At 40.5% G+C, this 26,434-nt stretch overlaps 1 protein-coding gene and 1 long non-coding RNA gene across 10 annotated transcripts in view; both read right to left on the bottom strand.

The window, feature by feature from the left end:
- The window catches only part of MID2 (midline 2), a 113,033-nt gene that overhangs the window by 73,786 nt on the left and 12,813 nt on the right, over positions 1 to 26,434 (bottom strand). For 3 of the 9 annotated variants that reach the window (XM_045570478.1, XM_045570483.1, XM_036460708.2), the window contains exons 2-3: positions 21,909 to 22,624; positions 3,455 to 3,550 (exon numbers count right to left, since the gene is read on the bottom strand). In XM_045570478.1, the coding sequence (XP_045426434.1) occupies positions 3,455 to 3,550; positions 21,909 to 22,568 (756 nt within the window). In that variant the 5' untranslated portion in view covers positions 22,569 to 22,624. Of the gene's footprint in view, positions 1 to 3,454; positions 3,551 to 21,908; positions 22,625 to 23,423; positions 23,508 to 26,434 lie in introns of those variants that run through there. The other 6 variants (XM_036460706.2, XM_036460710.2, XM_045570477.1 and 3 more) reach the window with 5 other exon arrangements.
- Positions 14,028 to 16,783, bottom strand: LOC123651074. The gene is made up of 2 exons (XR_006739550.1): positions 14,485 to 16,783; positions 14,028 to 14,275 (listed from the first exon to the last, which is right to left on the bottom strand). It is a non-coding gene; the product is annotated as an uncharacterized LOC123651074 (long non-coding RNA).

Here is a 26,434-nt window from a genome sequence, read left to right as displayed (position 1 = left end):
AGCAGAGGCAACCTCAAACTGTGGATTGCTTATAGTTCCAAACGGGTAGCCCAGGGCCAGTCATAGACAGCTCTGGCATTGACCTGCACCAGAGTCCTTACCAAAAACACCAGAACCAATTTACCCAATAGCCAACTTCAAAAAATCTCTGAGCAGGATCCAATAAGCTTTACAAGTAGTATGCATATTCAAAGAGATATTATGGCAGGTGCAAGACCCTGCTGAAACAAGCTCTGCTTTGTGTGGTCAGCACCTGCACAGCAGCTCACATGCTGTGGTTGACATTGAGCCTCACAATCAGCTAGCCCAAGGGTCAATCCCACAGACAAACAGGCCAATAGCAATCAAGACTCAATTATTACAGGAGGGCCCAAATAACACACACAAGAGACATTCCTGAAGTACCCAGATCAGGTTATCAAGGAAAGTGTACTACTGCACTCTACAGGATACCTACTTTATGTAAGACCACCTCACCAAGACATAGAAGATCAATCTAATACATAGAAACAAACACAAAGAGGCAGCCAATTAGGGAAACAAAGAAACATGCTCCAAATGAAAGAACCAGAGAAATCTCCAGAAAAAAAATTTCATGCTAAATGAAATGGAGGCAAACAATTTATAAGAGATGCTCAAGAACATGAAAAAGGACAGGGAAATCATAACAAAGGAACAATCAGAAATGAAGACTATACTAGTAGGAATAAACACTAGGTTGGCAATGGAAGCAGATAATTGAATCACTGATTTGGAAGACAAGTTAGAGAAAAACATCCAATCAGAGAAGCAAATAATAATAATAATAATAATAATAATAATAATAATTTTTTAAATGAGGATAGCTTATGGAACATTTCGGACACCATGAAGTATAACAACATCTGTATCATAGGAATACCAGAAAAAGAAGAGACAAAGGGATCAAGAACCTATCTGAAGAAATAATGATAAAACTTCCCTAACTTAGTGAAGGAAAATGACACACAAGTCTAGGAAGCACAAAAGTCCCAAACAAGATGAACACAAAGAGCCATATACCAAGATATATCATAATTAAAATAGCAAAGGTTAGGACAAAGAGAGAATTTAAAAAGCAGAAACAAAAAGACAGTTACCTCCAAGGGAGTTCCCATAAGACTGTCAATGGATTTTTCCATAGAAACATTTCAGACCTGAAGGAATTGGCATGAAATATTCAAAGTGATAAAAAGCAAGGACCTATAACCAAGGCTACTTTACCCAGTAAGGCTATCATATAAAATTAAGGGAGAAATAAAGAGCTTCTTCAACAAGAAAAAGTTAAATGAGTTGGATACCACAAAACCAGAATTACAAGAAATGTTAAAGGGCCTTATTAAAGAAAAAGAAGAAGAAGGACGAGGAGGAAGAGGAAAACGAGGGGGTGAAAAGAAGGAGGAGGGGGGGGGTGCTGGGAAGGAGGAATACAAGGACATAGTTAAAAGAATAAAATGGCAATAATTATGAACCTAACAATAACCACTTTAAATGTAAATGGATTAAATAATCCAATTAAAAGACATAGGGTAGATGAATGGATAAGAAAACAAGACCCAAGACCCATATATATGCTATATACAAGAGACCTATTTCAAATGAAAGATACACACAGACTAAAAGTAGGTGTATAGAAAAAGATACTTTATACAAATGGAAAGGAGAAAAAAGCTGGAGTAATAATACTTATATTTGAAAAAATAGACTTTAAAACAAAAGCTATAGTATAAGACAAAAAGACACTACATTTTGAGGAAGGGAGCAACCCAAAAAGAGGATATAACCCTTGTAAACATATATGGATCCAACATACGAGCACCTAGAAATGTTGATGAACATAACATGAGAGATTGACAGTAAGGCAATAATAGTAGGGGACTTTAACACCCCATTGACAGCAATGGATAGATCTTCAAGACAAAACACCAAAAAGGGAATAGCATGTATAAATGACACACTAGATCAGATGGATTTAGTTAATAGCTTCAGAGCATTTCACCCTAAAGCAGTAGAATATACATTCTTTTCAAGTACACATGCAACATTTTCTAGGATAGATCACATATTTGGACACAAACAAGTCTCAATAAATTTAAGAAGATTAAAATCATATCAAGCATCTTCTCTGACCTTAATGGTACAGTGTTTCCCTGAAAATAAGACATCCTCCGAAAATAAGACCTACTTACAGGTTTCCTTCTGAGTGAAATATAAGGCTCCCCCTGAAAATAAGGCCCCCCTAGGCTAAACATGAGAGATTTGGTCCACTGATTCTGAAAGAAATGGAGTCACAAGAAATTCACCAGGAAATTCAGGAATTGGATTGTTATGATGATGTTCCAGAAGATGATGACATGATTGTCATTGAATAAATGAGTAAATTCTTGATACTGTAGGATTCAGTTTGTCTGGTTTGTGTTGACAACTACCATACTACTGTACCGTATACAGGTAATAAATTTCCTTTATTTTCATTTAAGAATAAGTGTGCACCGTATTCTTCTTCATGGAAAAATAAGACATCCCCTGAAAATAAGACCTAGCGCATCTTTGGGAGCAAAAATTAATATAAGACACTGTCTTATTTTCGGGGAAACAGGGTAGAAGCCTGGTGCACAAAATTCTTGCACTGGGGGGTCCCCTCAGCCCAGGATCCACCATCTTCAATCTGGGACCCCTCAGGGGATGTCTGACTGTGGGATGGGGCCTAAACCGGCAATCAGACATCCCTCTCACAATCCAGGACCACTGGCTTCTAATCACTTGCGTGACTACTGGCTTGATCACTGCCTAAATGCTCCCCTGCTGGCCTCATGGCCCCCAACTGCCCTCCCCTACTGGCTTGATCGCCCCTATCCACCTCTGCCTCAGTCCCCACCACCGTGGCTTTCTCTGGAAGGAAATGGAACGGTAGGAAGATGTTCAGTCTCCCAGTCTAATGAGCATATTACGCTTTTATTAGTATAGATATCCAATATTTGAAAGCAGCCCAAGTGCCATCAGTAGATGATTATATTAAAAGGCTGTGGTACATTTATACAATAGAATACTATTCAGCCATAAAAAAAAGGAAATCTTACCTTTTCTGACAACATGGATGGACCTGGAGAATATTATGCTATGTGAAATAAGCCAGTCAGAGAAAGATAAATACCATATGATGTTTTCTTTTATGTAGAATCTAATGAACAAAATAAACTAACAAACAATATAGAAACAGACTCATATGTACAGGGAACAGACTGACAGCTTTTACAGGGGAGGGAGGTTGTGAGGCTGGGTGAAAAAGGTTACGGGCTTAAGCCAATAAATATATAAACAAGCAAACAAACAAACAAATGAATAATTCAAGTCCCCTACCCCCCCAAAAAAAATCAATACAGGTCCTCTGAAGAAATCACAAATATTAGAAATCACAAATATTTCTGTTACATACCTCAACCTGCTGGCAGATCTGTATTAGCTTGGCCATTTGATTTTCTAGTTCGCTGTTACGCTTAACCAGGTTGGTGAGGTTCATCTCTAGAGTTTGCTGTCATCGCAGAGTGTGAAGCAAGAGGGAAAAGGGTAAGAGGGGGGGGAAAGAACATTCAATGAGCTTGAGAACCAATACCATGTCAGTCAGCAAATACACTATTTCCTTTTAAAAAAATGTTTTTATTGATTTTAGAGAGAGAGAAGGACTGCAGAGGAAGAGAGGGAGAAACATTAATGATGAGAGAAACATCATTAATCAGCTGTCTCCTGCATGCCTCACACCAGGGATCGGGCCCGCAACCCCAGGCATGTGCCCTGACCAGGAATGGAACCTGCAACCTCTTGGTGCATGGGCCAACATTCAACCACTGAGCCACACTAGCTGGGTGGCAAATACACTATTTCAAAGATTCATTGAGCACTTGCTATGGGCTAAGCACTCTTCTAAGCACTTGATAATACTATACAATTGGTACACTATCATTGTTGGGGAAAAGTCGACATTCATGACATTGTGAATATAGGACTTTAATGACTGCTTTGTTTTCTGTATTATTTTTAACTTTTTAAAGTACTTCATAGTCAATATTTCATTTTGCCCTCATAGTATACCCATAACATAGGTAGGACATGTATTTTTTAAAATATATTTTACTGATTTTTTTTATAGAGAGGAAGGGAGAGGTTTGGAGAGCTAGAAACATCGATGAGAGAGAAACATCAACCAGTCGCCTCCTGCACACCCCCCACCAGGGATGTGCCCGCAACCAATATACATGCCCTTGACTGGCATCGGACTCGGGACCTTTCAGTCCACAGACCAATGCTCTATCCACTGAGCCAATCCAGTTTCGGGAGGACATGTATTATTATCTCTTTTACAGATTAGTAGACTGAGAAAACTATAATTTAGTGAATGATTACTACTTGCCAGAAACTATGCTAGACATTTTCGTATATATCATTGAATAATCATAACAACCCATGAAGTAGGATGGGTCAACATTTTACATATGAGAACAGTGAGCTTTAGAGTGAGGTAAAGTATTTTCCACAGTCATATAATTAGTATATGGCAAAGCTAGGGCTGTAACTCAGGTCTCTAGCATTCAGTCATGGTTTTGCTTCAGAATCCCATGATTTTTGTGTGTATTTGTTGTTGTTGATGATAACATTTTATATTTATCAGTAGATTCCTTCAGAAAAGAATATGGTGTTTTAAGTGTGGGATTCCTCAAAATCTAGCACCATCTGTCAGTTTCATTTCCTTGGCACTAAGAAAGAGCCCCTGGAGACGCCAGACTTCAAAAAGCAAAGCCTGACTGTATCAAGATAGGACAGCCATTGCTTATCACTGCTTACTACTATATAGATACTTTTAAAATATACATTAGAAGCACTTTGGAAATCTATTTAATATAACAGTTCAAAAATACTCAGAGATCTTAGCATATTTTCAGTTGAGCCAGCTACTCTCTCCCATTCCTTATCTAAGAAAATAAAATTTTATTTACTGTAGTTTGATAATGAGCTTTTTATTCCTTCCCATTCCCAAGTCTTTAGCTCTGGTGGCTGCTACTACCCCAGGACGTGCCCCAATATCTGTTCCTCTCTGACTCACCATCCCAACGCCCTCACAAAGTCTGTTCCAAATATAATACCCCAATTTCCTGGCCCTTACACTACTATCATTTTTTTCCCTTGGCCATGATGCTTCATTGCTGTCTCTACAGTTTTTATGGTTTGTAGTTGTTCAAAGTTCATGTTTTCAGTAGGAGAAATGGAAAAGGGGGAGAGGATTCATGTACTTGGCCCCTTGCTACTAAAGAGCTGTTATGCTTAGTAACCTTGGCACTGTCCAATGAATCTATCCTAAAAGATATATTCCTCTGGATATGCATATTTCTAGGCTAGGCAGTTTGATTTTGCTCGTTCTGAAACTGGATTATGAAAACCACCTTAATTTTTGCTTCCCTTTTTGCCAGATCTCTCTTGGTTTCTTTGGCTTTGTTCCAATGAAGTTATTTTTCATAGTTTATTCCATCTTTTTTGTGTGTGTGTGGTTTGGGCACAGTGTTTCCCTGGTCTTCTTTAAACTCCATGACCATTTCAACTGTGGCCTTCTCCTTAACAAGGACAGAGAGGGAAGAAGGAAAAAAGAAGGGCTGCAATCATTGATTTGGGCATGATCTTTAAGCTAAGTAGATGTCAGAGGAAAAAAAGAAACAACAGTTCAGAGATTTAACACAACAAAAGGTATTGAACATCTACTCTGTTCAAGGTGCAGTGATCTGAGATAGAGGAAGTGAGATTAAGAGGAGTCTTGAAGGATAAGTAGGATTTTAATAGACAGAGATGGAGGGTGGCAGGGTATTCCAGGCACTAGGAATAACATAAACAAAACTAAAATGGAATAAAGTATAGGACATGTTCAGGGAAGAGACTTTGAGTTTGGCTAGAACAGAGGGTACAAGAGAGTAGTGTGTGGAGGGAGGCAAGACTGGAAATGGAAATCAAGGCTCTGTTGTGAAGGTCTTAAATGCCTAGATGAGGAGTTTGTACCTATTTTTTAAGCAGTGGGGACTTTCCAAAGGCTTTTGAGTAAGATAATGATATAATCAGGACTTCAGTTATGAGATCAAGCTACCAGCAATATGTGGGGCAAACTGAAATAGAAAAGCCTGGGACAGGGACACTGGTTAGAAGAAAGCATCAGTGTTCAAGGAAGTTGGAAATGCAGGTCTGGGCCAAGCTAATGTGATAATTGAAAAACAAACAAACAAACAAAAAAAACACCACACATTTCAGTCAAGGATTTACCACTGTCACATATACAGAGCGTGCAAGAAAGGCAGCTGGATTTGGTAATTAGAAGTCACTGGTGACCTTTGAAAAATGAATTTGAATAGACTTTTGGAGGTAGATGCCAAACTGTACAGGATTAAGTATGGAGGTAGTGATAAAGTGGAGGCTCCAAATCTGGGCTCCTCTTAAAAAGTTTGACAGCAAGATGAATATGATAGAGCTGTAGTTTGATGAAAAGGCCCAGCTTAAGTCAGAGTGGGCATTAGTAATGGATCCAATCAGTTTGTGATTATCTCTAGCAGCATGGTCCAGATTCCTAGATGAATGGAAACCCAGTGTATTAAAAATGGCAATCTTGACATACTAGTATTAGGTAAACATAATGTAGACTGATGAACTCAGAACAGATATATTAGAAATCTGTGTTTCAAACTGCAATATGTTTCCATTCAAACATAGGATGCCATGGGGAGAATGTTTTCTAATGAGTACATGCAACCTGTTGCAACACTTGTTATGAAACTGATATTTTATAAATAATTCATAGTGCAGAGAAGGACTAAGAACCCTACCGTGTGTTCCTCATTTATGGCCCAGAACTGAGACTCATAGCTTCTGTAAAGCCACTGAAAACAAAAATTAGGGCCGAGCACATAATTTGGGGTCTGATTAGACTATGGACCTTGGGTTACCATCACAAAATTATGGAAAATGGCTATTTTGATCCTTCCCCCTAGCAATTTGCAGAAGATCAACACATTTTTTATAACAGACAATTATAAATGACAAAATGCCTCTAATTTCAACCTGACTTCATTAATATGAAAATGCTTTGAAAAATAAATCTTTGGCTAATAAAAACACCATCTGTTGATGGCTTTTTGCCACTGTTTTCTTATATTATGAGAGATAATTTGAGGAAAACACTAAGCATTTACTTACTAACTTCCTACTCATTTACAAGGAATTAAAGTCACCTCTGAAACTGAAATTGATCCTCAATAATGAATCCTTGTACAGGGTACTGACACAATTATGCAGTATATTTCCACACCCTTACTTCTCATGCCTTGTACTGACTAATCACTTAGAACTAGATATTCTGGGCCACTATAGGTTTTATTGATTTAGCCCAGTAATTATCTTGTCTATACTCTGGCTGAGTAAACAAAAATGATATGGGTATATGTATGTATGTCTACACACATGCAATCATGTAGCTACACTAATAAAAGAGAAAGATGCAAATTGACCATACCTCTGCTACACCCACAAGCCACACCTACCAGCCAATCAGGAGAGAGTATGCAAATTAACCCAACCAACATTGCTGCAGCCACACAGTGAGTAGGAGGCTTGGGTTTCCCTGACAATGGAGGAAGCCAAGCTTCCCGCCTTCTCTGGCTGGCCCTGGCCTCTGCTCAGAGCTAAAAGTTTCAATTTTAGAAGATAAATAAATCCCAACAAAAATGGCAACAGCCATGGAACTGGAGAGAGCAGGAGGCTTGAGTTGCGCCCAGTGATGGAGGAAGCCAAGATTCCCACAGCCCTGGCCTGCCCTGGCCTTTGTTCAAGGCTACAAAGTTTCAATTATAGAAGATAAATAAATCCCAGATCCCAGGACTTCTGCTTGGGACACTGGAGGGCGTGGCTGGCCTGAAAACCACCATAGGCCCCTCACCCAGGCAGCCCCACACCCCAAGGGACCCCCCACCTTGATCTGGGACAGCCTTCAGGACAAACCAGCTGACCTCCACCCATGTACCAGGCCTCTATCATATCTAATAAAAGAGTAATATGTAAATTTACCATCACTCCAACACATAAGATGGCTGCCCCCATGTGGACACAAGATGGCTGCCACAAGATGACCAGCAGAGGAGGGCAGTTGGGAGGGAACAGTCCTGCAAGGGAGGGAAGTTGGAAGCGATCAAGCCTGCAGGGGAGGGCAGTGAGGGGTGACCAGGCTGGCAGAGGAGAGAAGTTGGGGGCGACTGGGCTTGCAGGGGAGCAGTTAAGCATCAATCAGGCTGTCAGGGGAGTAGTTGGGGGGTGATCAGGCTGGCAGGCAGAAGTGGTTAGGGGAAATCAGGAAGGCAGGCAGGCAAGCAGTTGGGAGCCAGCAGTCTTGGATTGTGAGAGGGGTGTCTGACTGCCTGGTAGGATCTGGCCTAAACGGGCACTCAGACATCCCTTGAGGGGTCCCATATTGAAGAGGGTGTAGGCTGGGCTGAGGGACAAACACCCCTGTGCACGAATTTCAGGCACCAGGTTTCTAATACACACACACACACACACACACACACACACACACACACACACACATATATATATATATGATCTTATATTAAAAAGTATCTCTATTGGTTGCTTGGTTTTGAAAAGTTGGTTTATTTTGCTCTTTTCTTGTGCAGTCCTATTAATGACTGAGCTAAGCCCTCTCTGTCTAAGCCTAATTAATGCATATTTCTCAGTACAGTTGAACTATGACAGTGAGAGAAAGCCAAAGTGGCAGGGGAGATTGGAATGGAGATATCTGCTGGGAGGAAACAGGGACAGGAGGTTGGCAAGGGGAGCAGGATGAAGCTCCCATTTCCTGCTGCAGGAGGTTACCTCTGGGTTCTCCTGTGTTTCCCATGTGTGAGGGTTAGAGAAGCCATTTGAGCTACAAAACTATGATACTCTCTTCCCCTCCAGATGACTACATCATTAGAGCTCTCACAAAATTGTATAATACATATGTCTAAATCACACAAAGTGAGGGAAAATTAGGTTTATTTGCATAACTGAGATTTCAAAAGGCCCAAGTTAGCTAAATTAGCAGACTCCTACATGGCTGACATTTTTACCCAAGTTTCACTTCATTTGTGTCATATAGACTTGGCCTCTGTCTTCTTTTATACCCTTCCCAAAGAGAAAGGCGTTTTGCACTTCTGAGAAAATCAGGCACAGACTATTCTTTTTCCAGACAGCATCCCATTAAAAAAAAAAAAAAAAAAAAAAAAAAAAAAAAAAAAAAGGCTTTTCTAAACCTCTCAAGTAATTGCTGAAGGGTTGTGTGGGGTTTCCCCCCCAGTTTTCTAGATACAGGTTATTTCTGGTTAGTTTTTCATTGGCTCTCTCAAGAAACCTAACTATACATCAAAATACCAGCTCTTCATTAAAGATAGAGTGATTTCCCTGATGACATACACTTGACCATGATCTCCATTTGTCATGCTCTGTGAAGGCACATGTATTCACATATGAGCACACTTACCTACCTGAAATAGCAAGTCTTGAAGCCTAAAAGAGGGTGGAGTTTTCTGTTCTATGGAAACATGTAGTTTTGCCACCAAGTGCCTATATGCTCTCTTTCAAATTTTTATTTATTTATCTTTATTGTTGAAAGTATTAAAGATATGCCCCCTTTTCCCCAATGACCCCCTTTGAACCCTTCCTTAAGCCTACTTCACTAGTCTGTATGCTCTCTTGTTATCTAAAAGATATGATAGGTCAAATCCAACCAGAGTAAATTTGTTAAAACATTTTCTTTTAATCCTCATCTAAGGATATGGTTTTTTAAAAATTGATGGGAGAGGGAGAGGGAGAGGGAGAGGGACAGGGACAGGGAGAGGGACAGGGAGAGGGAGAGGGACAGGGACAGGGACAGGGAGAGGGACAGGGAGAGGGACAGGGAGAGGGACAGGGACAGGGAGAGGGACAGGGACAGGGAGAGGGACAGGGAGAGGGACAGGGAGAGCGACAGGGACAGGGAGAGGGACAGGGAGTGGGAGAGGGAGAGGGAGAGGGAGAGGGAGAGGAAGAGGGAGAGGGAGAAACACCGATGTGAGAAACATCGATCAGATTGGTTGCCTCCTGTATGCTCCCAGACCAGGGATAGAACCTGCAATCTAGATATGTGCCCTGACTGATAATTGAACCTGCAACCTTGTATGGTGTATGAGACTATGCTCCAACCGAATGAGCCACCTAGCCAGGGCCCACCAGAGTTGATTTAAAATAAATAAAAGACACAAGGGTCATTATCCAAAGCTGTTTTTTAAAAATATATTTTGATTTTTTACAGAGAGGAAGAGAGAGGGATAGAGAGTTAGAAACATCAATGAGAGAAACATTGATCAGCTGCCTCCTGCACTACCCCTACCAACCACGGTACATGCCCTTGAACGGAATCGAACCTGGGACCTTTCAGTCTGCAGGCTGATGCTCTATCCACTGAGCCAAACCGGTTTCGGCTATCCAAAGCTTTTTTGATGTGGAAACTGAATCTTGGAAGTGCAGGGAGATAAGGGAAAGGGTAAAAAAGGCCAACTCATTACAAACCTAAGCCTTCCCAGTTGACAGAAGATAACTTCATCTTTAAAAATAACCTGAGCCAGTGTCCCTATTACTATTCTTTAGCATGTTCTTTTTTGACATCCTGTCTATTCACGGATGTTCCCAGCTTTTACACAAGCTAGAAGCCAAAATCTTAGCACACTTTTGAGGGTCATGTTCTGCCTTCTTTTTTTAACTGCTTGTCTTAAAATACTTAATTTGCTTTTGCTTCAGTCTGTCACATTATGTATCAATTACATATGGCCTTTCCACAGCAGAACACACCATCTGTTCCATAAATGAAAACCCACACCCTTATGCCAGAGTTTTATTCCTTCCCCAAACATTTATTTGCTGCTGTATAGACACAGGCTATGTCATAAAAGGAGATGCAGGTTATATACTGGATGTATAAGATTTATTCCACCTAAGGCTTGTTAGAGATCATCAGACCAGTCCTCGGGCCAGGTGGAACAAGTTGCCATCCCACTTTTCAGAACTTTAAAAAATATATTTTTTTATTGATTTCAGAGAGGAAGGGAGAAAGAGAGAGAGAGAGAGAGAGAGAGAGAGAGAGAGAGAGAGAGAGAGAGAGAGAGAGAGAGAGAGAGGGAGGGAGAGAGAGAGAGAGAGATATCAATGATGAGAGAGTCATTGATCGGCTGCCTCCTGCACACCCCCTTCCTGGGAAAGAGCCTGCAACCCAGACATGCAACCTGACCAGGAATTGAACCGTGACCTCCTGGTTGATATGTGAACCATGTCCAACCACTGAGCCAAGCCGGCCGGGCATCAGAACTTTCTGAAATCATTCAGCAAAGACCTACACTCCCTCAGTCACTTTATCAGACATGCTACATGAAACATCCCACATTCTTTCCCCTCTCTTTAGATTCATAACATTGTTAATCTCTAGCTTAGAAGTGTAAATTATTATTTGGACCTTCTAAATGAAAACCTGTACTAAAAATTGAAATCTAGCATCATTTTAATAATAGCTAGATTAGTGAGTCAAAGCCAACCCTACATTCCTGGAGGCCTCAATATTGTATTCCACTTGCACTATTTCTCTTCAGTCTCTGCCTCTCCTACACATCCTCCTTTTGCTCTTCCTCCATGACAAAATTCTAGATCATTTGTCTGCTGCAAGGCTCATTCTTGGGCCCTCATTAGCTCACCACTACATAATTCTATCTCCATGCGAAAAACACCAAATTTCTTTCTCTAGACCTGATCTTTCAGCTGACATAAAGGTCTGACTTTCAACTCCTAAAATACACTTACTCTTTCAGTTCTAAGAGTAACCCGTGCTGTCTCTCCTCCAGATATTTGAACAAACTATTTTATCTTAACTAGAGCACTTACTGTGCCCCTTGCTCCCAACAAGGGGTCCAAAAGCCCACCCAAAATCTATGTTGGTGTCTCTTCTATGCTATCTCACAGCCTCATGTGCTTCTGCAGTCATAGCACTCGCTACATTGTCTTATAACTGTGTCCTTAATTGCCTCTTGATCCACACTAAGCTGAGAACTCCACTAGGGTTGAGACTAGGTGTCTTTATACTTGTAACCCCTACATTTCTTCTGGTGCTTGGCCCCTAATAGGTCGTGCTGGGTATTGGAAGATGAAATGAGCATATAAGAAAGACTTTATTGCAGACGAAGAAGCCATTGCTACTAAGTAGCCATTGGACAAAGTAGTTCTTCAAAGCAGCCCACAAAGCAGCCATGCACTGGATGGTCAGTCACTCATCTCTATATCAACTTAGACCAAAGAGGCTTCTTGCCAACTAGTGACATCAATATTTGGGTTATAGAAAGGTATGCCTGCACAGTCCATACAGAATGCTGTGTCCTTGCTTTTACACATGCATATGCAACTGGCCTTGAACATCTGGCGTACTCTGATTAGGGTTCCCACATAGGTGTTTAGTAAATGTTTGATAAATGAGTGAATGTTGAGTCAACCCACAATCACATCAAACTCAAATCTAAGTCATCATCTCAACAAACTGCTAGCTAGCTCCTTGCTAATCCTCCCATTTCTGTCCCCAATACCACAATTATTCATGACATCTACTCAAAGATCATGTTTTAAATTATTTCTCTCCTTTGTCTATAACCACTATAATCATTCACCAAGTCCTATCAATTCTTTCTCCTCAGTCTTTCTCCAGTTTGCTCTCCTATCCAACAAATCCATTCATGATGATTCTCTGGTTTTGAGCTGAATGACTTCCTTTCCCTGATTCTTCCTCTTTGCCCCAAAGCTGTGGTCGGTAAACTGCGGCTCTCGAGCCACATATGGTTCTTTGGCCTCTTGAGTGTGGTTCTTCCACAAAATACCATGGCCTTGGCGAGTCTGTTTTGAGGAAGTGGCATTAGGAGAAGTTTAAGTTTAAAAAATTTGGCTCTCAAAAGAAATTTCAATCGTTGTACTATTGATATTTGGCTCTGTTGCCTAATGAGTTTGCTGAGTCCAGAGTATCTTGTGCAATCCTGTCAAGGCACTTACTATACTGAATTAGAATTTTCTATGTACATATCTATCTTCCTTACTTACTCAGCTTAGAGCACCTCACGGCAGGGACTGTGCTTTATTTTCTGTGTCCCCAGCTTCTACTACATTGAATAAAATTAGCATTCATTATTATTATTTTTTTTAAATGAATGAATGAAACCCTGGCCTAAATCTCTGGTGCTACGGTTTAATTAATATTAACTCATTATTTTAATCCTTTATAAACTTGAATGTCATTATCACATTTTTCCTTTAAACTTCACTTCTTTTGGTTCAATAATTATTTTAAAAATATATTTTTATTGATTTCAGAGGGGAAGGGAGAGGGAGAGAGAGATAGAAACATCAACAATGAGAGACAATCATTGATTGGCTGCCTCCTGCATGCCCCTCACTGGGAATGAAGCCTACAACCCCAACCTGGGCATGTGCCCATGACCAGAATCGAACCCAGAAACCTTCAGTCTGCAAGCCAATGCTCTATCCACTGAGCCAAACCGGCTAGGGATGGTTCAATAATTCTTGTTTCCTTAATATTTCCTCACATATACTATATTTCTATAAAATGTTCTTTTGCCCAATATTAACAGACAGGATTTTCATCCACCCAAGAACAATCTCTGAGAAAACATTTTGTAAACTGTTCTCAGATTAAGGATTGTTAGGTCTTTTAAGATGTGTTGATGAGAAGACTTAGGACAAAAGAAATAACAGTAAAACAGAAAGAAAAGAGCACAGATAGCTGGAGTATCTACTTGCTAAACTTGTTCTCAAACCTAAGAAATAATGTAAATCATCTTTTAACACAGAACCCTGTTAATGCTACATGAGAACTGAGCCAGAGAATCAATGTAATTATTAGAAGAAAAATAATAAAAGTCCAAATAAGTCTTAGCACACAGTTTGAGCAGAGATGGAATAAAATGCATTTTTATCCCCATACACGTACAAAAGATTAACAGATTTATATATATTATAAGTAATGGGGGCAAGTCTTGGGCAATTAAGAGAACACAGAGAAGTTATATCTACAAGCAAGAATGATTTTACAATAGTGAGTTGAAGGCTTGTTTAGCTGAGACACCTCATGACAGATATTACCCCCACCCCCATACACACCCGTCCACTACCATACCTTAGAGCACATGTGTCAAACACAAGGCCCGCGGGCCAAATCCGTCCCGCCAGGCCTTGCAATGTGGCCCGCACAGCGCTGTCATCACTGCACTCCGCTGCCTTTCCATCACAATGACAGTTTATGACTGTTCAGTAAACCATTCGGCCCGCGATTTAGGCTGGATTTTAGATTTTGGCCCCTTCTCTGATTGAGTTCGACACCCCTACCTTAGAGAGTGCAAATCTGGACTGAAATGCTTTGTTCTCATTATATTTAACTACTGTGATTCAGTACCTAAGTGCATGAAAGTGAGAAACAACTTTTTTTGATCTCTCACCCATGATAACCGGTCCTGGTCTCCACCTGGAGACTTTTCTTATCATGAGAATATATGAACTTGCTCATTTATTATGGAGATCCTTAGTATCAGGAGGGGTTTTGCTGAGTTCCTAACCTTCCCTAGGGTAGCTACAGAAAACTTGTCTTACACTTATGGCCTCTCATATCCAACTTATCTACAAATACCTACAGAAAATTAACACATACATTATCTCTTCCTCCACACAGTGATACACATTCATAGATACACATTGACACAGACAGAGTCATCCTCAGCCACTCATCCATGCAAAAACACATACGCTTGTATATAATGACACATGCATATATATGCAAATATACCCACTGTAACTCAGTCTCATAAAGATATTTCTCTTTCTTTCTCTTACATTCATACTCAACAAACACTTGCTCAAAAACAGCCAAATGCCCACTGGTAGTTATGTTGAGAGGGTATCTGTCTTGGCAGACAGAAGTGGGTGTCAAGTGGGTGAGTAGACAAATACCTGTGAGAAGGTAGTGGCTGACAGAAGGGTGGGTGGATGACAGGGTGACTGAGCAGGAAGAAGGACAAGCAATCAACTATGGTAAGATCCCAGAATATCATATTTTCCAACCTTTTAATTCTCGTTGTGGCTTTCCTTTGAACATCCTCCAAGTCTCATATCTCTCTTCTTTGTCTGGCAATCTTTAGCACTCTCTGTCTGTCTTCGTCTGTGTGTGCGTGTGTGTGCGTGTGTGTGTGTGTGTGTGTGTGTGTGTGTGTGTTTTACTTTCCCATAAACAAAAGCTAATCCTAGTGCCAGATAATAGGTTTTAACAACAAGATACCTGATGTGTAAATGTAACTGAATTTAAGAATTACTTGAAGTAATGAATTTGTGGAAATGTAATGAGAAAAAGAAAATGTGCTTGTTTATTCCTTTCAGGAAATTCCTCTATTCCCCCTGGTTTTCATCAGCTATATTTTTGGCAGGCTATGGGCATGGAAATGTGAAGACATCACTTTCAAAAAGAATTATAATAATCACATATGATTTATACAGATGTCACAATAAGGTTAGGCAGTTGGAAAATCCAGCAATCAAAATGGATAGGCACTTAAAATTAAGTACATGTTATACTTTTGCTAAAACTCTGGTTTTTAACATTATCAGTAGTTCACAGGAGATTTTTTCAGACTGCTAAAGAAATCATAATGGCAAGATAAGAACCAAAACAAGCTATAGATACTGGTATACTTGCTGCAAATCCATTACAAATATTTAATTCATTTGGATTTCTTAAATCCTGAACCCTGACTATGTGTGCTAGACACTAAGGAGGATACTGAAGAAAATACCTTGTGACTTGCCTCAAAGAATTTATGTATAGTTGCTCTGTGCTGGAGTGGCCTTGTGGGGTTTCAAGTGAGTGCTAAAGAATAGGTTGGATTGCTAATCAGGGCAGGCCAAGAGAAGAGCATGAGTGAGAGTGAAAGTTCACAGTTGGGAAAGAGGATTGTATGTTTAGTAGATAGTTGGGAGGCTACCCTGGGTAGGTGAAGGTGGCATGTTTGAGAGTGGAAGGGGAAAAAGAGAGAAGGGCAGCATGAGGACCAAGTTGTACAGGACTTAGAATATCAAGATGAGATGGAGCACCAATAGAGAGAGCCACTGAAATGGACCTCTTTTTATAAAGCCAAAATTTACTAATACAATAATATCTTTTCTAAGATGAGAAACTCATGTAACAATGAAAACTCTAAAATGTGAAGCAGTTTTATAGAAAAGCAGCACAAATAATGAACTAATTTATATATTGTGATTAGTAAGTAAAGAGATAACGGAGAAAATAACTACTTTGATAGGCCTTACTACTGTAATAACTGTCATAAACACAATTATTCTTTGAAATTAAAGAATTTACTTAAACCACTGGTAGTCTTCTGAAGGCATGTAAGTAGCCTGGACAACTAAGTAAGAATATAAAATATACTAAGTATCCCAAATCCTCTAAGCCATTTTGAATACATGTTAACTAGCTTCTGGTTATTCTCATCTTGCATCTATTACATAATGGTTTGTTTATTCTTTATTAAACAAATAATCCTAATCAGGGATGTTTGTACAGAGTTATAAATGACAAAAATTAAGCCCCAGAACCAAAAAGTGCAAATAAATACTCTATCAGTTACTGGCCAGAAACTCAAACACGTGTGTGTGTGTGTGTGTGTGTGTGTGTGTGTGTGTGTGTGTGTTCATATATTAGAGGTCTGATGCACAAAATTCATGCACAGGGGTGTGTGTCCCTCAGCCCAGCCTGCACCCTCTCCAATATGACATCCCTCATAGGCAGTCGGACATCCCTCTCACAATCCAGGACTGCTGGCTCCCAACTGTTCGCCTGCCTGTCTTCCTGATTGCCCCTAACCACTTCTACCTGCCAGCCTGATCACCCCCTAACCACTCCCCTGACAGCCTGATTGCCCCTAACTGCCCTCCCCTGCAGGCCTGGTCAACCCTAACTGCCCTCCCCTGCAGGCCTGGTGATCCCCAAATGCCCTCCCCTGCAGGCCTGGTGACCCCCAACTTCCCTCCCCTGCAGGCCTGGTCCCCACCAACTGCTCTCCCCTGCAGGTCTGGGTCTCCCCCAACTGCCTTTCCCTGCAGGCCTGGTCGAGCCCAATTTCCCTCCTCTGTAGGCCTGATCGCTCCCAACTGCCCTCCCTTGCAGGCCTGGTGCCTCCCAATTGCTTTCCCATGCTGGCCATCCTTTGGCAGCCATCTTGTGTCCACATGGGGGCAGGATCTTTGACCACATAGGGACAGCAATCTTGTGTGTTGGAGTGATGGTCAACTTGCATATTATTCTTTTATTAGATAGGATAGAGGCCTGGTGCACAGGTGGGGGCCGGCTGGTTTGCCCTGAAGGGTGTCCCAGATCAGGTTGGGACTTCCCTTGGGGCATGGGGCTGCCTGGGCGAGGGGCTTGTGGTGGTTTTCAGGCCAGCCACTCCCCCCAGTGACCCAAGTGGAGGCCTTGGGATCTGGATTTATCTTCTATAATTGAAACTTTGTAGCCTTGAGTAGAGCCAAGTCTCCTGCTTGCTCTGTGGCTGCCGCCATTTTTGTTGGGATTGATTTATCTTCTATTATTGAAACTTTATAGACTTAAGCGGAGCTAAGGCAGGCCAGGGCTGCAGAAAGCTTGGCTTCTTCCATTGCCAGAGGCAACTCAAGCCTCCTGCTCTCTCCAGCCCCATGGCTGCTGCCATTTTTGTTGGGATTTATTTATCTTCTATAATTAAAACTTTGTAGCCTTGAGTGGAGGCCTGGGGCCGCCAGGGTGTGCGGAAAGGTTAGCTTCCTCCATTGCCAGGGAAACCCAAGCCTCCTGCTCATTCTGTGGCTGCAGTCATCTTGGTTGGGTTAATTTGCATACTCTCTCCTGATTGGCTGATGGGCGTGGCTTGTAGGTATACAGGAGTGATGGTTAATTTGCATAGAGCTCTTTTATTAGATAGGATGGATAGATAGATAGATAGATAGATAGACTCTTCCTTTTCTCCCGTAGGACTTCTGTGCTTCCCTAAGGCCAGGGAAGTATGCTCAAGGTTATCTCCCCCACAGCTTCAGACAGCTAATGTTTTCCTTTTTCCTCAGAAAGAATCAAGTAGATTAAGGGGACAATCCTAAATGCTTTTCTAAATTAAAATTAACTCAAAAGAGTGAGTATATGTGATACTGAAAGTCAGATTTTCTCTCTACTTTAAGAGGAGAACTAATATCCTTTTACACCTGGCACCAAACCAACGTGACCCCACCCCACCCACACAGACATAAGCAGCACTTTCCTCTCCCTCCCCAAGTCCAAGATGTTCCAGACAATATAACCACATGGTTGGGAATGATTCATATGTTTCCACTCTCTGTCCAAAAATGAGCAAAAGAAGTTTCTATTTAATTTATAATCAGATTTTTCTGCACATTTCCTTAAAAATTAAAGGGGAATGATTCAAAATCTGGACTTTCTTTCTCTGAAAATTACTGATTAGTTACAGACTAAAGTATATTTTGGTAAAATATTTTTGTATTCCATCCATCCCTGGAGACAAGGGCCATAGCTGCATGATGCCAAATATCCAATCCATCATCCAATGTTTTCATGTTTTAGATGTTTTCAAAAAGCTGGTGTTCTGTAGATACAGGCTTATTATATCCAGTCTTTTGTTATCTCAATTGTACATATGGATACAGATTTTTCTGTTTGGAATATTTCTCAAGGCCAATGCCTTATTTATAGTTCTAACACCTGCAAATATTTGGCAGAGATTATTCTATCCTCTCCATACCCCCATTCTTCCTGCAACCCCACCCCCATCTCTTGCCATTATGAAGCCGTAAGTTTATACAATATGTCCTTTCCTTGATGCTGTTAATTGTCTATCTGTGTGACCCATAAGATGTGTAATTGCTGAGGCATAATGTTTAGTTTCAAATCACATTTCATGGGGAAAACTTAAGTCTAAAATAAAGTGGCAGCAGGCTGTACTACAAAGGATCCTTAACTCATAGTCTAGAGCAGTGTTTCCCAAACTTCTGACATATGTGTACCCCTTCTATAATTTTCATAACACTGAGTACCCCTCGTACTTATGAGAACGTAGAATTAGGCGCAGCTAAGCACGGTGCAGTACATATCCCCATCAAACTCCGGTGCAACGCGTACCCCCACCAAACTCTTCCTGTACCCCTGGGGGTACACGTACCACACTTTGGGAAACACTGGTCTAGAGGAAACCTTTGGAGCAGTGGTCGCCAACCAGTGGTCCGTGGACCACTGGTGGTCCATGAGGTTTGAAAGGTTGGTGACTGGTGGTCTAGAAGCTTGTTCTAGTTCCAATTTTGTGATTTTGACCAAATTGCTTAACCTATCAAACTCTGAGTTTATACAACTTTAAAGTATAGGACTTCAACTAGACCAAGATCAAAGCCTAACTTCTTATGATTATAAAAATTGAAGTTAATAAGATTATTCTTCTCTGCAGTCCTTTTTTATTATTGACAGTATTATAAATGTTCCCCAGTTTCTCCCCTACCTTTGTCCCCCTCCTCCCAGTCCCTGCCTCATCCCAGGCCTTCATTACACTACTGTCTGTGTCTATTGGTTATACATATCCTATATAATAAAACCCTAGTATGCAAATAGACCAAATGGCAGAATGACCAGTCACTATGATGCATACTGACCACCAGGAGCCAGACACTCAACACAGGAGCTGCCCCCTGGTGGTCAGTGTGCTCCCACGGGGGAGCACTGCTCAGCCAGAAGCTGGGCTCACACCTGGTGAGTGCAGCGGTGGTGGCGGGAGCCTCTCCCTCCATTTCAGCAATGCTAAGGACCACTTGAAGGATGTCCAACTGCTAGCTTAGGGTAGTGGGCATAAGCCGGCAGGCGGACATCCTCTGAGGGGTCCTGGAGCGTGATAAGGTGCAGGCTGGGCTGAGGGACCCGCCCTCCCCCAGTGCATGAATGTCGTGCACCAGGCCTCTATTATGTATATAAGTTCTCTGGTTAATCTCTTCCCATCTCCTCCCCGACTCTGAGATCTGTCATTCTTTTCAATGCATCCATGACACTGGACCTATTTTGTTCATCTGCGTATTATGTTCATTAGATTCCACTTATAAGTGAAATCATGTAATATTTGTCTTTCTCTGACTGGCTTATTTCACTCAGTATAATAGCACCTTAAATGAAATAAACATAAACATTGAACTATGTACAAATTTATAAATATTAGATATAAATAACAATAAAAAAGGCATAAACCGCCTGGCTGGTGTTGCTCAGTGGTTGAGCATTGATCTATGAACCAGGAGGTTATGGTTCAATTCTCTGTCAGGGCACATGCCTGGGTTGCTGGCTTAATCCCCAGTAGGGGGTGTGCAGGAGGCAGCTGATCGATGTTTCTCTCTCATCAATGTTTTTATCTATCCTCTCCCTTCCTCTGGCTCTAAAATAAATAAAAAACATATTTTTAAAAGGCACAAAGCATTTTCAATATTGCTTGCCATAAATTACAGAAGAGAATATGTGTATTATTCTGAGTATTGCTGTCCTCACCAACAACATAAATTTTACCTAAGTTACATAGACTTTTCCAAAGCATGGCAAGAGGAAACTCTCCATCCACTTCTTGCCCTTTCATCCTATCTAGATGTTCCTTAAAGGTTGGATTATATATTCAGGCCCTATTTAGCAGTGGTAATCTCAATCATTTACACATTTTATTTTTCTTGAAATTCTAAGAGAAGTTAAATCACATACAGGCAGGCAATGGGAATAAACCAATTTACTGGTTCTGACATTTTAACATCCATATGAGGAGGTACAGCTTTAAAAACAGGCATTTAGAGTTGCACATAAATATTATATGGCCCAAAAACTTTGGAATTCTATCCACTGAACACAAATGAAAGACTAAGAATTTCCAAGGCAGGACTGCAAACAAGTGCTTCAGTCCATTAACCACAAAAACGAAAACTGGCACAAAATCTGATACTGGATTAAATATTTATGGCCTTCAGTCTAAATGTTTAGTTCAGGTTTTTTATCATTCTTTCTGACTTCATGGTACACTGAAGTTCCTTTTTTAGGAACTGTTAGTCTGGTTTTTTTTTATGTTGTTATTTATTTTTATTTTTATTTTGGTGGGGGTTTTGGGTTTTTTTTTTTGTTGTTGTTGTTGTTTTACCAGGCTTAGAATTAGCCCTGTGTTAAGGGCTGGATGGAAATTTGTAGTGGCCAGGGCCAAACTTTTTTTCTTTAGAGTACTGAGTGTGCAAACATATACTACTGTCCTCCACAAAAATCTCCCACCCACAGAGATCTACTCAGACATCTCCACCCATACCTACATAGAGACACATTGAACCTTCCCATTGCTTTACACATAAATATGCAAATAAGCACAAATGTCAATTGTAGCACACCTACACAAGTACTCACATACTTAAAAGAAGAGGTGGAAAAAATCATGGCAAAGATATGTAGTGTGTAATGTATCACTGAAAGAGGAAATAGAGTAATGTTTCCCTGGATGCGCTACTGGTGTAGTGAGCTATAGGCCAACTCCCCCAGAACTGGCTAGACACAGGCAGATGTATACAACAGATGAAATGGGTTCCATTGATAACTTGCAGGTGAGTAAGTTATTCCTCATGACAACTTAAAGTTAACTCACTTTTCACATAAGAAAAGTGACCCATTTTACTAGTGAACTTGCTACCCACATAACACACACACACACAAAAAAAAAACACCTTACCTTGAGTTTCTCAAATCGATCATTCAGGGACGCAACCTGATGGTCTCTGTGACGCCCCACTAGTTTGCATAAGGCACAGATCAATTGGTCATCAGATACACAATACATGTTCACTTTCTCATTCTCATGGTCCAGGCAGGTGATCCCTCGAAGATGTGTGTCTGGCACTGGTTCCACCAGGCGGTGGCTGGTGAAAGGCTTCTTGTTGGGGTGCGTGGCCCTCAAGCAACGATCACAGTAGGAGACCTCACAGGTGATGCATGTTTTCACTGCATCTCTGGGTGGGTCCTGTTCACAGAATTGGCAAGCAATTCGCTCACTAGACATGGTGGTACTGGGCCTATAAGTCCTCTCCCGGCGGCTCTCACTTGGGGAATTGGGCCCACTGACTGAAGCCTTCTGAAAGCGGTCAATAATGTTCTGCAGAGTCACATTCCTCTTGAGGCCGTCCAGGCCCCTGTGGTTCAGTGAGATAACATATCTGCATGTAGGGCACTGGAAAGCAGTAATGGGTTCAATGGATTCACCAGAGCTGCAGCTGGAAACCAAGATGCGGTGGGCACAGCTGAAGCAGAGACTATGAGCACAAGGGAGCAGAAGGGGATCTTCAAACAACTCTAGGCAGATTGGGCAGGTCAATTCAGACTCCAGGGTTTCCATCTTTAGTGAAAATAATCCTGTTGAGACATTAAGAACCACAGAGGCTGGGCTTTCACCTGCAAGGAATACAAAACAAGAGTCATTAAGCATTTCCAAGGGAAAAGTGAATGTAGTATAATTCCTCACTAACCAATGGAGACTTTACATACTGGATTCCCCAGGGATGCTGAAGTAATAGGAAAACGATTCAGGAATTCATCAGAAAGCCTTTCTCCCTCCCACCCCCCTTAAAACCTTGTTTTTCACAAATGCCTCAGTTTATTTTCCTGCACTAATAAATAGAACCTAGTGGCTACCTCTGAATCCTGGCTTACTGATTAACATTAGTATTTAGGCTCACAACACGGCATATATCATTCTCTCAGATATTTTCCACTGACATTTCTTGTCCTCAACTATGACAAGCCTGAGGCCCTAAAAAATTCTCAATCTCCATTTCCCAATATTGTTCTCTATTTTACTTCAAGGTAAAATATAGGAGCTACTCCTATTTCACATCAAGTGGAAGGAGAAGAAGGCCATATTTCAAACCAACTCACTACTTCTTGAAACCATTCCATTCTAAGAGCTTGCATAAAAAGAAGAGAAAGCTTCAGAAAAATGTAGTTCTTGATTGCAGGAGAATAAGTTCTTAAGAGTGTGGACCTGAATTACTTCCTACAAACACATATGGAAATTTCTGGTTTGTCCCATTTCTAGTATACTGAGGTACTAGAGCCAAAATATTATAGTTTTCACTTTCACTTTCTTCCTTCACCTTCAGAAAAGTCTTCGTTTCGTCAAATTAAATGAGCAATGATTTCAACTTTTCAACTTACTCAGCAATAGTTGCTGATCAATAATGAAGACAATTACCTTGTGGCTTCAGTTGATTTTAACACCTGCTGAACTGAGCTAGCATAAGTCTGCTATGAAGCTCACCTCCCCATGTGTCTTTTCATATTTCCTAAAACATGACAAAATGCAAATCAAGACCTAGATATAAATTAGCAAAGTATGGAGCCAGAAATTTTCAGATCTGGTAATCTTCATTTTAGTGTGCATCAGATAAAAGAAGTCACCCACCTAAAAAGAAACTCAATCTATCTCTTCTTTTCTTTTTTAAAGTATTTTTATTGATTTTAGAGAGGAAATGAGAGGGAGATAGAAACATCAATGATGAGAATTGTTGATTGGCTGCCTCTTGCACGCCCTGTACTGGGGATCAAGCCCACAACCCAGGCATGTGCCCCTGACCGGAATTGAACCTGGGACTCTTCAGTCCACAGGCCAATGTTCTATCCACGGAGACAAACCAGTCAGGGCTATCTCTTCTTTTCAAAGACACTTCTGAGCTGAACATATAGATACTTGTTGCCATACGTTTTCCATTAATTAAAATCAACACACAAAAATATTCTAAGCTAGTCTTAACTAAGGAACAATGTAAAATATCTTATTGACTAAAAGTGTTAATCCTATTTATCCTTTTGCTTTTAAAAAACGTTTTGTTCATCATCTCACTATCATTGGATACACTTATCAGGGCATGAGAATTTGATTCTGTCATTTACATTTGTTTAGATTTGGTCATCTATCAGAGATACATAACTTTCTCACAGGATACTTAAACACTCAGTACAATTATACCTTCTGCAAAAGTAATAGATGTATCCCTAAAAGTCGTTTCTAAATCAAACCTTTTAAGTACACTGAAATAACTATTTTGCAGAAATATATAGGCCACTGGTGTAAAAGTGAAGAATCTTTTTGTAAAATGGTCATGCTCAGTTGGCTTGGTAAGTTCAAATGTTTGTATAACCACTTTTTAAAAAAAGACTTGTGGTATTCTTTTTTTATATTTACAACTGCTTGGAAATTGTTGGTTAGTATTCTGTAACATAATATCAGCATCCACATATAGAGATAAAGTAAAACAATTAAAATGTACATACACTGTAGAATCTTAGAATTGGAAGATACTTTGGAGATGATAGATTCCAACTTCCACTCAAGGCAGGAGTATTGCTTTTGATAGCTTCATTGTTCAATTCAACATATCCATAAGTGAGATTGTTATTCTCCCCTCCCTGAAACACACACACACACACACACACACACACACACACACACACCCCTCTTCCTCTTCTAATCTTTCCTATCTAGTGAATATCACCATCCAAGCCTAGAAAACCAGGACTTCTCTCATTTCCATGTTTATCACCTCAACCACCAGTAGCTTCCAGAATATTCTGTTTTCTTCCATTTACTTATCTGTGTCTCCAGCTAATTCTCTATGTTCCTTGAGGACATTAACTATTTCATATTTTTATTCAAAGCATGGAGCTTCATACATAGTAGGTATCAATCATTGTTAAATAAAGAATCCCTTAAAATTGAACTTAGAAAGGGACCTAGCATTTATAGGCACCTCCTATATTCTGAGTCCTGTGTTAAGCACTTCACACACATTATTTCATAAAATTATATGAAGAAGCCTGTGAGGAACGTATTACTACTACATATGTATTACTAGAGGCCTGGTGAGTGAATGTGTGCACTAGTGGCGTCCTTTGGCCTGGCCTGCAGGATTGGGCTGAAACCAGCTCTCCAACATCCCCCAAGTTGCTCCAGATTGTAAGTGGGTGCAGGCTAGGCCAAGGGATCAATCATTGGTGAATGATTGAGCTGGGGAGAGACTGGGAGATTGGCCAACTAGAGATGGACGGCAGGAGAGCTCTAGGGCATGTCTGGCCCATCTTGCTCAGTTCCAATCAGCTGGATCCCAGCAGCAAGCTAACCTACTGGTTGGAGTGTCTACCCCTAGTGGTCAGTGTATATCATAGCAACTGTTGAGCAGTTGACTATCTGCCCCATGGTGGTCAGTGCACATCACAGCAAGCGGTTGAGCAGCCTTAGCATATAATTAGCATATTGCACTTTGGTTGAATGGCCAACCAGTCATCCAGACACTTAGCATATTAGGCTTTTATTGTATAGGATAGTGAGGAATTTGGGGCTCAGCATTGTTAAGTAAATTAACCAGGAACATACATACCCAGAGCACTGTGTCACCATGCCTGTGCTCTTTTCCCTACACTTCTATTTCAATCATCTCACCTCCTTCACTGAACTTTATCTTGACTATTTACAAGAGGGTTTCTAAATAGCATATTTCCACTTCTATTTTTGTCTCTGTGTCCCTCAGAGTTTCCTGAATCTGCCTCTCATTCTAAGTCTCTTCCAAAATTGTATCTCTTTCTTCTAGGCCTATCCCCATCTCACACTGCATTTCTATTACTGTCTCTTCCAGAACTATATGTCTGCATTCCTCAAAATCTGTGTTGGCAGCTACTGAGAGGATCAAGTACAGCCTCTTATCAAAATGAAATTGGACAGGAGCATTTCTGAAAGACATGTTTATGTGTTGAAAACTATATAAAACAAATACCACAAGTATTCTAAATCCTAGAATGGTGTTGTATAAATTCTGTACTGAGAAAAAGCTCATTGAATTTTTCTAGAATCCAAAATATTGTTCCCATATAAGTGTGAAACTTGAATCTCACCATGAAATTAAGTTTGGGAGAGTATAGTATGGGTCAGGATTGCCTTAGATAAGATTAAAATAAGATTTGTAACCAGGGATTGCTGAATCTTCTAGAACTGTTTGAAAAATGTTATGTGTATGTCATATTGCCCAGGATCATACTTGTTTGAAAGTAGCAAAGCTAAGATTCAGATCCAGAATACAATTGAGAGTTCATAAATAAATGCATATATTTATGATCAGTTGACTTTTGACATGAGTTCTAAAACCATTCAATAGGGGAAATAATAATCTTTTTAAAAAAATGATACTGGAACAAATAGATATCCACATGCAA

The sequence above is a fragment of the Pipistrellus kuhlii genome, unplaced genomic scaffold (assembly GCF_014108245.1).
Source record: "Pipistrellus kuhlii isolate mPipKuh1 unplaced genomic scaffold, mPipKuh1.p scaffold_m20_p_33, whole genome shotgun sequence".
Taxonomy (NCBI): Eukaryota; Metazoa; Chordata; class Mammalia; order Chiroptera; family Vespertilionidae; genus Pipistrellus; species Pipistrellus kuhlii.
The sequence above is the reverse complement of the archived record's forward strand: the minus strand, read 5'-3'. Positions and strand labels throughout refer to the sequence as shown.